Source organism: Dipodomys ordii, unplaced genomic scaffold, assembly GCF_000151885.1.
Source record: "Dipodomys ordii isolate 6190 unplaced genomic scaffold, Dord_2.0 Scaffold156, whole genome shotgun sequence".
Lineage (NCBI taxonomy): Eukaryota > Metazoa > Chordata > Mammalia > Rodentia > Heteromyidae > Dipodomys > Dipodomys ordii.
This window is the reverse complement of record NW_012267372.1, coordinates 2380109-2390425: the sequence shown is the minus strand read 5'-3', so window position 1 is coordinate 2390425 and position 10317 is coordinate 2380109. Positions and strand designations below refer to the sequence as shown.

General features: G+C 52.6%; 2 protein-coding genes across 2 annotated transcripts in view; both read left to right on the top strand.

Moving 5' to 3' along the window:
- The first annotated feature begins 3004 nt into the window (after positions 1-3004).
- On the top strand, positions 3005-7238 carry Cntd2 (cyclin N-terminal domain containing 2). Its single transcript, XM_013032618.1, has 7 exons — positions 3005-3010; positions 3090-3266; positions 4455-4655; positions 4749-4904; positions 5344-5502; positions 5708-5859; positions 6588-7238. The coding sequence occupies exons 1-7, from the start codon at positions 3005-3007 to the stop codon at positions 6760-6762; spliced, it is 1026 nt and encodes a 341-aa protein (XP_012888072.1). The 3' UTR covers positions 6763-7238.
- Positions 7239-9994: 2756 nt separating this feature from the next.
- Ttc9b (tetratricopeptide repeat domain 9B) overlaps positions 9995-10317 on the top strand; it is a 1977-nt gene continuing 1654 nt past the window's right edge. Inside the window, exon 1 of the mRNA XM_013032675.1 lies at positions 9995-10317. Coding sequence (XP_012888129.1) covers positions 9995-10317 — 323 coding nt within the window.

Genomic DNA, 10317 nt, shown 5'->3' with positions numbered 1-10317 from the left:
CCCCCCCCCCCGCCCCACCCCTAGCCTTTCCCTCTCCTATTTGTACGGTACAAGCAATAAATTTCAGACCAGGGCCTCGCCTGCATTCTATGGACATTGCCCCAGACTTTCAACCACTGTGGGGTTGGTCCCTGGGTTTCACACACCTGCAATGTTGCTGTTTTGGAGCCCTGCAGAAAGCTAGGCAGGTGGAGGGGGCAAGTCTGGGCTAGTGCGGTTGGGGTGAGTAGAGGGGGACAGAGCAGGAGGTTGTGGGGAGCAGCCAGTGTGGTATGTGGCTGGTGCTGGTAGGGGCACTGCTGCCTCAACCCCTGTGCCCCACTTGTGGTACAGCAAGAAGCCATGAGACCCCACATTTCACCACCAAGACTGGTGTCTCAGTATGTCAGATGGAGGACCTGGAAAGACCAAGAGCTCAGGGGTGCAAGGCACTGGAGTCCAGATTCCAAACCAGAACCAGAAAGCCATCTCTGATGGGGTGCATCTAATGGGCACAGGAGACAACAGAGAAACATGAGAACAAAGCTGACCATCTGTGCAACCTAAGAGAATGCTACTGGGAATTGCCCAAAGTATGAAATGCAAAGTCTGCCCTAGGCAGTAGAAATGAGGAGAGCAGATGGAGGCCACGCCCTCCCCTGGGGTGTGGCTGGTGCTGACTATGGCTTACAGGATGACCAAAGGGAGGGGCGTGTACTAGAGAAGACACCTGCCGTAGTGGCTAGGACAACCCTCAGAAAGGCACACGTGACAAAGGCTGGCCCCAGCTGGGGGCACTGGTGACAGGTGGCTGGATCATGGGGATGTGCTTTCTTAATTGATGACTATCTTGAGTTGGTTGCTGATGGGGCTACTAAGGACTTGGAGAGAGCTCAATGGACAGCATGCCTTTGAAGGGCCTATGATGTCCCAGGCCTTTCCCAGCTGCTTCCTGATCCAAGAGGCGGGCAGCTCAGCTATCCCTACCCCGCCCTGAAGCCTTCATCTCAGGCCTATTTCCACCAGCAGTTCCAAGATAGCCCAGGCAGGAAAGTCTGAGAGATTCCATCTCTAAAACAGTTCTACAAAAAGCTGTGCTGGTAGCATGGCTTAAGTGGCAAAGTGCCAGCCATGGGCCCACAATCCCAAGTAAGTTTGAAGGCTTAAGTTAAAACTTGAGTACTAGCAGGGCATCGGTGGCTCACGCCTGTAACCCTAGCTACTCAGGAGGCTGAGATCTGAGGATCGCGGTTCAAAGCCAGCCCAGGCAGGAAAGTCCACAAAAAAATCAAGAACTCAGTCACCCAGTCAGGAATTGGAAGATAAAGCAGAGGAATTACATCAAAGACACTTGAGGAGAAAAATACAAAGGGAAATTTAAAAGCCTCTGGGAGATCCTCAAAAGACTAATACTAGCTGGGCACTTATAATCCTTGTTACTCAGGATGCTGAGCTCAGGATCAAGGTTCGAAGCAGGCCCAGGCAGGAAAGTCTGTGAGGCTCTTCCAATAAACTCAGGAAAAGCCAGAAGTGGTGGTATGGCTCAAGTGATAGACCACTAGACTTCAGCACAAGAGGCTCAGGGACAACGCCCAGAGTTCAAGCCTCAGGAGCGGGGGAGGGAGGGGGGGGAACGGGGGGTGGGGAGTGCTGGAAAGACCAAAGGTATAGATATACTATTAATAAAATAATAGAGAGGGCTGGGAAGGTGGCTCAGTGGTAGAGTGCTTGCCTTGCATGCATGAGGCCCTGGGTTCGATTCCTCAGCACCACATAAGCAAAAAGAAAAAAGCTGGAAGTGGCGCTGTGGCTCAAGTGGTAGAGCGCTAGCCTTGAGCTGAAGAGCTGAGGGACAGTGCCCAGGCCCAGAGTTCAGGCCCCAGGACCAGACCCCCAAAAAATAAAAATAAAAGAGACCAGGCACCAGTGGCTCATGCCTGTAATCCTAGCTACTAAAGAGGCTGAGATCTGAGGATTGCAGTTCAAAGTCAGCCTGGGCAAGAAAGTCAGCGAGACTCTTATCTCCAATATAAAGGACTTAGAAAACTGGAAGTGGTGCTGTGGCTCAAGTGGTAGAGCACTAGCCTTGAAGAGCTGAGGGACAGCATCCAGTCCCAGAGTTCAAGCCCCATGACCAACAAAAAATAATAGAAAATATTCCCTAACCATGAGAAGTTCATGCAAGTACAGGAGGCTCAAAACCAAACAGGCAAGATGAAAGGAACACCCCTGGACTTACAGTTAAAGCAATATACAGATCAAAGAATACTGAAATCTATGAAAGGAAAGTAACAAGTCACATATGAGTGCAAACCTATTAGAATAACACACCCTCTAAAGGCAGGGAGGCATGGAAGGACATACACCATGAAAGATAAGAATTGTCTATCAAGTGTGCCCATCAAAGCTATTCCTCATAGTTGAGAGAGAAAAAACTTCCACAATAAACACAAGTTAATGGGCCTCAGGACCACAAAACCAGCCTTGCAGAAGTACTTATAGGGATTCTATATACAGAAGACAAATGAAACAGTGGGACACCTATGCTTCATACCTGTCATCCTAGCTACTCAGAAGGCCGAGATCTGAGGATCACCGTTTGGAGCCAGCATAGGCAAGAAAGTCTGTGAGACTCTTACTCCAATGAACCACCCAAAAGCCAAAAGTGGAGCTATGACTCAAGTGGTAGAGCACTAGCTTTGGGGGGGGGGACTCAGGGAGAGAGCCCAGGACCTGAGTTCAAGCTGCAGGACAGGTGTGAGTGCATGTGTGCACACAGAAAAGACAAAACAGGAAAGGATAATAAACCCCACTAGACAAATCACGATTCTCAGATCTCAGCCTCCTGAGTAGCTGGGATTACAGGTGTGAGGCACAGCCAACCTTTCACCTTCCATTTACACCTGCCCAGGATTAGGGAGCTTGGCAAACTCGGAGTGCGCAGGCGTCCAGGTGCATTCAAAGCGCTTGCAGCTGCCCCTTCTCTCCAGCTGGAAGCTGCCTCCTTGGTCTAAGCTAGTGGAGGATGCAGGTGAGAGGCCTGGACCCCAGTGCCAGCCTCCATCCCTGGGCCTCTCCAGGCACTACCCCTCAGCCTCTGTCCATTTCAGGGTCCCAACCCAAAGCCAAGCACCTCAGTTCCCAGTGGTATGGCCGTGGATAAGAGAGTCTCCCCAGGACTCCCAGAGAAGCCTCAGGATCTGGGTACAGGGCTGGAGGAGGCTCTCAGCACACTGGGGCTGGAGGGAGAACGCGAGTACGCTGGGGACATCTTTGCTGAGGTCATGGTGAGCACCTAGAACAGCTAAGGGGGGCTTGGGTGGGTGAGGCCAGCATGGGCCAGTCTCCCCTCTTGCCTGTGTGCAGCCATTCCTTGGGGATTTCACAGTCCTTTGTATTTGTGCCTTGCATTTATAATTAACGTGTGTGTGTGAACATGCACCCACGCACTGCTACTGGGGTTTGAACTCAGGGCCTCATGCTCTTCTTTAGCTTTTTCTGCTTAAGACTAGTGGCCTAGCCACAACTCCATTTCCTGGCTTTTTTTGGTGGGGGGGTTGTTACTTAGAGATAAGAGCCTCACAGGCTTTCATACCTGGGATGGTTTTGAACTGAGATCCTCAGATTTCGGCTTCTTTTTTTTTTTTTTTTGGTCAGTCATGGGGCTTGAACTCTGGGCTTGGGCGCTAACACTCAGCTCTTCAGCTCAAGGTGAGCACTCTACCGCTTAAGCCATAGCACCACTTCTGGTTTTCTAGTGGTTTGTTGGAGATAAGAGTCTCATGGACTTTCCTTGCCCGGGCTGGCTTTGAACCGTGATCCTCAGATCTCAGCCTCCTCAGTAGCTAGGATTACAGGCGTGAGCCACCGGCGTCTGGCAGATCTCAGCCTCTTGTGTAGTTAGGATTATGGGCATGAGCCACCAGCCTGGCAGACTGTATTCACTAAGGAATGCAAAGTGAGATGGTGATGGGGTGTAGTGCATGGGGAGGGGGAGGGGAGAGGGGGGAAACGGACTTCTGGAATGACCAAGAAGGCAATGCAAGGAGGGGGGGGGGGGCAGGGACCGTTTCACGAAGAAGGAATGGTAAGTACAAAGGTCCTGAGGTAGGAGTGAGTTTGGCATAGCCAAAGGGTGGTTAAAATGTGGAAGAGAGGAAGGAGGTGACGTAGGATCAAGAATAAACTGGTTTTGTTTCCTCCCGCCCTAAGGAGGGGTACAGAGAGTCGTTGGACGTTCTAAGCTGGGGGGTTCCTTGGTCAGATTTTCAGTTTGGATAGATCCATGCTTCTAGATGTTCTGAAGGAGTAGATGGTTGACTGTGGAGTCTGTGAACCTGAGGAAAATGGCCGTGTGCAAGGCCATGGAGGTTCCACACGAGAAAAGGGGGTTAGGAATAATCTAGAACGAAGTCCAGGGTACTAGCGGGGGGACTCAGAAGAGGAGCTCTACTGGAGGTTAGTTTGGAGTGTGACACCCCTGTGGAGTCCAACTCACCCCAGGCGTCCGCGGCGTCCGAGGTCTGGAGCTCAGGCAAGTCCGAAGGACAGGTGTGGAGAATAAGGCCGCGCTCGCCCCGCCGCAGGTGTGCGGCGCGCTGCCCCGGAGGGCCTTGCCCCGCACCGTCACCCCGGAGATGCGCGCGCTGGTGGTGGACTGGCTGGTCCAGGTGCACGTACGTAACCGTCCCGTCCCGGGGGGAAGGGGGCAAAGCCGAACCCGTGTCCGCCGCCTGGGACCCTGGTGGTCACCCCGTGCCTCTTGCCAGGAATACCTGAGCCTGGCGGGGGACACGCTTTACCTGGCCGTGCACCTGCTCGATTCCTACCTGCACACGGGCCGAGTGCGCCTGCGCCGCTTGCAGCTGCTGGGCGTGGCCTGTCTGTTCCTGGCGTGCAAAATAGAAGAGTGCGTGCTCCCGGAGGTATTTCCGGGGCGGGACGGCGGGGGCGGGACCAAGGGCGGGGCCTGGAGGGGGCGGGGCTGGGAAGGGCGGGGCTCTGGGCTGCAGTCGCTGGTTGAATATGCCTGGTGGGGAAGGGACTGCTAATGTGTCCCTCCAAGAGAGGGGGAGACTGACTCTCGCAGAGAGAATGGCATGTGCACTTGGGAGTGGAGCCCATCTCGAGTAGTTTAAGGTCAGCCTCTTGGGTGGAGAAATGAAGGCAGAGAGGTTCAGTGACTGTCCCATACCACTCAGCGACTTAGTGCTGGGGAATGAGCCCCGGTCTGCCCATCTTCCAGATTTAAAAGTCAGGTGCCCCATTTTACAGACCAGGAAACTGAAGTTTCCATCCCAGACACTCCAGGACAGGGAGTCCAAGGCGACCTCCACAGTTTTCCCTCACACTCTCACCCTGCAGCCTGCTTTCCTCTGTCTCCTGAGTGCTGGCTCCTTCTCTCGGGTGGAGCTGCTGCGCGCCGAGCGCCGCATCCTGAACCGCTTGGATTTTCGGCTGCATCATCCGGGTCCCTTGCTGTGCCTTCACCTGCTTGCTGCGCTCGCCAGGACAAACGCCCAGGTGCTCTTAGATAGGGGCGTGGCCCTCGCGATGGGCGTGGCCCGTCCGGGATAGGCGTGGCCAGCATGTTGTAGGCCAGGCCTGCACTGGGCATGCTCCAGCCGTGCTTTGTGGGCGTGGTCCTTGCGTAATAGGGCGTGTCCTTGCAGTGAGCAGGGTCTGCGTGGTGGGCATGAGGGCGTGGTCTGATATTCCTCCTCGGTAGGTGAAGCGTCTTGCTACCTACTTCCTGGAGCTGTCCTTGCTGGAGGCTGAGGCCGCGGGATGGGAAGCTGGGCGTCGGGCTGCTACAGCTCTGAACTTGGCCTACCGCGTGCTGGAAGGGGCAGGCTCCAGACCTGTACCTGCGCTTTACAGGTATGGTCTTGATGGAGGGCCTGTGCTGCTCCAAGAGCGTCCCCTCTGTCCCCTTCTAGTCAGAGAAAAACAATTGTAGGTGTGTGTGTGTGTGTGTGTGTGTGTGTGTGTGTGTGACTAGACTGATATTTCTGAGTGTGGGAGAGAATTGGATCTCATTAGGAAGATCCCATTCGTTTTCTCAGAGGAAGGGTAAGAATGAGGGTGTTTGGGGCTGGGAAGGTGGCTCAGTGGTAGAGTGTTTGCCTTGCATGCATGAGGCCCTGGGTTTGATTCCTCAGCACCATATGAGCAGAAAAAGCCGGAAGTGGCTCTGTGGCTCAAGTGGTAGAGTGCTAGCCTTGAGCTGAAGAGCTGAGGGACAGCACCCACCCAGGCCCAGAGTTCAGGCCCCACGACCAAAAAAAGAAAGAAAAAAAAAGGAATGAGGGTGTTTGTACAAACCTGGGGACTCCAGTTCAGCTCAGGGTGGAAGATTGGATCTCCCAGGGTTGGAAGATGCTGTGTTCCAAATTTGAGAAGGATCTGCCAGGCCTGTGTCCCCCAGCTCCATGACTGTGCTCGGCTGGGGTGTCGCTTTAGCTGGTTGAGCCAGTGACTCCATCCCGTTAGCCACATCGCCAGATTGCAAACGAATCAACTTGTCCTTCAGCTGGTGCCTCTTTTCTCTCCCCTCGGGGTTTGGCTCCCCTCCTACTAGTCCTTAGTTTCTCCATTTCCCATTGCAGCCCTGCAGAGCTGGACCCCCTTGAGCCCTGCATGGTTCGAGCCGCGCTCCGAGGTCCTGCGCCAGGGCGTGCTGCTGTGTTCCTCAAGTACGCGAGGCCCCAGCACCAGGGCACCAGCCTCACCGCCGCCCGACTCCTCCGGGGTCTCCAGCCTGCGGCTCCCAGAACACCGTGAAACGCGAACAACCAACCAGAAACCCCAATGCGTGCGCCTCCCTCCCGTCTGGAAGAGGTTTATTTTATTCTGAGCGCTCTCTGTTCTCATTGGTGACATCGTAGTCCCGCTCTCGGTTTTGATTGGTCCTTTCCTAAGCCTCTCATCTCTGATTGGATATTCTTACCAAGGCCATTTATTAAGGGAAATTTAAAACTCTTCCAAGAGGGGGCGCTGGCGGACTTCCCCAGCATGGCTCGTCAAGATGAATGAGAAATTTCAAAGGATGGGAATTTGTGGGGAAGTCAGGGGTTCCCGCTGAGTTATGAGGAATGCTAGCTTAACCTTGCCAGCTTTTCTGATTTTACTCAGGCACATCTGAAGGTCTGCAATTTCGTAAACACTGTATTAATACTTCACCTAATTCAATATTTTTAATGATTGCACAAGATCATCAGTTTGTAAGTCTTTGATAGGAAGTTCAATAAATGAAGTCTGATGTACTTAACTCCTGAAGTGCCACAGTGACGATAAGTATACCAGCAACCTCATGGTGGTGGAGAGGGTGTAGTTTTTAGTTTATTATCCTTTTTGTTATTTGTATAAATTTGTTGTGAAGGGGAAGGTTTTGCTGTGACAGTTCCATACATGCATATGGAAGTTGGCTCATTGGTAGAGTGCTTTCCTCCCATGCATGAGGCCCTGGGTTCGATTCCTCAGCACCACATAAGCAGAAAAAAGCCAGAAGTGGCGCTGTGGCTCAAGTGGTAGAGCGCTAGCTTTGAGCTAAAGAGCTGAGGGACAGCACCCAGGCCCAGAGTTCAGACCCAACAACCAGACCCCCCCCCCAAAAAATACAAGGTATGATCAAACTTTTTATTGTCTTTCCTTCAAAGGTGTGATTTACTATGCTTATAAAATTTTTAAGACAACACTGACACCTAGTAGGTGTAAAAAATGTCAGCATCGCATCCAATAGGACTGTGAGTGAGGTACAGTTGTCCTTGTTCACAAGGTGCTCCAGAATCTTATCATTCACTAGGTTAAAAGAACAATGATTGCTGATTCATCTCCAAAATAACCAGAAAAAGTAAGGCTGGAGGTGTGGTTCAAATGGTAGAGTACCAGTCTAGCAAACAAGTTGATAGTACAAAGCCCTGAGTTCAAGCCATAGTACTAACCTACTTTTTTTTTTATGGATTTTTACTTATTTTTTCCTCAGTAGATTTCTTGTTTGCTTTTTCTTTCTTTTTTTCTTGCTTGTTGTTGGGTTTGTTTGGGGTTTTTTTTTTTGAGGTTTTGCTATGTATCTAGCCTGGTTTTGAACTTGATATCCTTCTGCTTCAGCCTCTAGAGTGCTAGAATTACAACCACACCCAGCCTATAGTGTTCATTAAGAAAACAAACTCCAGCTGGGCACTGGTGGCTCACACCTGTAATCCTAGCTACTCTAGAAGATAAGAATCCTGGTTCAAAGCCAGCCCAGGCAGGAAAGTCCATGAGACTTTTTTTTGTTGTTTTTGTTGGTCATGGGGCCTGAACTCTGGACCTGGGCACTGTCCCTCAGCTCTTCAGATCAAGGCTAGTGCTCTACCACTTGAGCCATAGCGCCACTTCCAGCTTTTTCTTCTTATATGGTGCTGAGGAATCCACCCCAGGGCCTCATGCATGCAAGGCAAGCGCTCTACCACTGAGCCACCTTCCCAGCCCCTCCATGAGACTCTTATCTCCAATTAACCACCAGAAAACCAGAAGTGGCGCTGTGGTTCAAGTGGTAGAGTGCTTGCCTTGAGCTGAAGAGCTCGGGGACAGCGCCCAGGCCCAGAGTTCAAGCCCCAAGACCAAAAAGAAAAAAGAAAAGAAAACAAGAAAATAATCTCCAGCACTACTGAGATTATGAAGGGTGAATGCAGCATTTGGGAATTCAAACTCAGGAATAAGGGGGTTTGAAGTTGGACCCTAAGGATGAGGGAGAGAGTCATATTTTTCTTTTTCTTTCTTTCATTCTTTTTTGTTGTTGTTGTTGTTGTTTTTGGTGGTGGTGGTGGTCGTGGGGCTTGAACTCTGGACCTGGGAGCTGTCCATGAGCTCTTTAGCTCAAGGCAAGCGCTCCACCACTTGAGCCACAGTGCCACTTCTAGTTTTCTGGTGGTTAATTGGAGATAAGAATCTCACAGACATTCCTGCCAGGGCTGGCTTTGAACTGCAATCCTCAGGTCTCAGTCTCCTGAGTAGCTAGGATTACAGGCGTGAGCCACTGGTGCCTGGTGAGTCATACTTCTTTTTGGCAGTACTGGGGTTTGAACCGAGGGCCTTGTGTTTGCTAGGCAGGAGGTCTACCACTTGAGCTATGCTCCTCCTTACTCTTTTTTGGGTTAGTTATTTTTCAGGGAGAGTATCCCTCCCCTACCCCAGGGCAGGCCTCAGCCCAAGATCCTCCTACCTATGCATTTGGAGTGGCTGGGATTACAATCATGCACCACCTTGCACTACTTGTTTGTTGCAGTGGGGTCCCCTTAAGTTTTGTTCTGGGTTGATGACATTTCCTCATTTGGATATCTTTTAAAAAAAATTATTGTGCTGCTAACTCTGATTCTCCCACTGTGTCATAAGCTTCCGGAGGGCAATAAGATATCTCCTGATTGCAGAGTCACCCCCCTCCTCCAGGATGCCTTCCCTTACCCCCTTGGCCAAGGGCCTCCCTCCGATATTTCCAGAACAGAGCTGGGCACAGAGATCAGTGATAATTTGTTGCCTACATAAAAAGGAAACATACCCAAAGTAGATACTGTTTCATGTTGCTGGATACCGAGTTCTAGGGTAATTTCAGTGACCGGTCCAAGTCATATCCAAGCGAGAAAGTAACATTTTATTTGAGTAATGTAAATGTGTGGGGCTTGAGCTCATATCCTGTCTCATCCAAAGTACCAAATAGCTAGCGGGCTAAACCCAGCCTTCCTGCTCTTTTCCCCCCCGCGCTCATCCTTTTCTTCCAAAAACCTTAGGACGTAGGGGAGTGGAGAGCAGACAGGAGGGTGGGGAGGGTCAGGGGAGTGGGAACGAGGGAGAGGCGGCTAGAGGACCACGACAGGGGCAGACTGGAAGGTGAGCGAGGTGGGGGAGTCTTTTCTCTAGACCCATAGGGGGCAGCCAGAGTCGGCAGCCGGGAGGTGCGGGGGCGGAGAAAGGGTGGGGACCGGCCCCGCGGGGGGCGATGCGGTAGCTGCAGCGGCGGCCGCAGGAGTTTCCCACAATGCAGCGCGGCGCGCTGTCCCCGGTGCTGATGCTCAGCGCTGCCCCGGAGCCTCCACCGCGCCCGTCTCCCGCCCTCTCCCCGCCGGGCCCCGGCCCAGGTCCCCGCCATGGCTCAGCTCGGCCAGGTCCGGCCCCAGAACCGTCGGGGGGCCTGGCTGCGGCGCTCGACAGCAGCCTACGGGCCGCCGTGGCGTTCAAGGCAGAGGGCCAGCGCTGCTACCGGGAGAAGAAGTTCCGGGAAGCCATCGGCAAGTATCACCGGGCACTGCTGCAGCTGAAGGCGGCGCAGGGGGCTCGCCCTGGCCTGCCCGCCCCGGCCCC

Bases quoted from the DNA above. Each gene is read 5' to 3' on its own strand.
- Cntd2 (XM_013032618.1), top strand. The intron at 3,267-4,454 runs GTGAGCACCTAG...TTTGGAGTGTGA, and splicing joins ACATCTTTGCTGAGGTCATG to CACCCCTGTGGAGTCCAACT. The intron at 5,503-5,707 runs GTGCTCTTAGAT...CCTCCTCGGTAG, and splicing joins TCGCCAGGACAAACGCCCAG to GTGAAGCGTCTTGCTACCTA.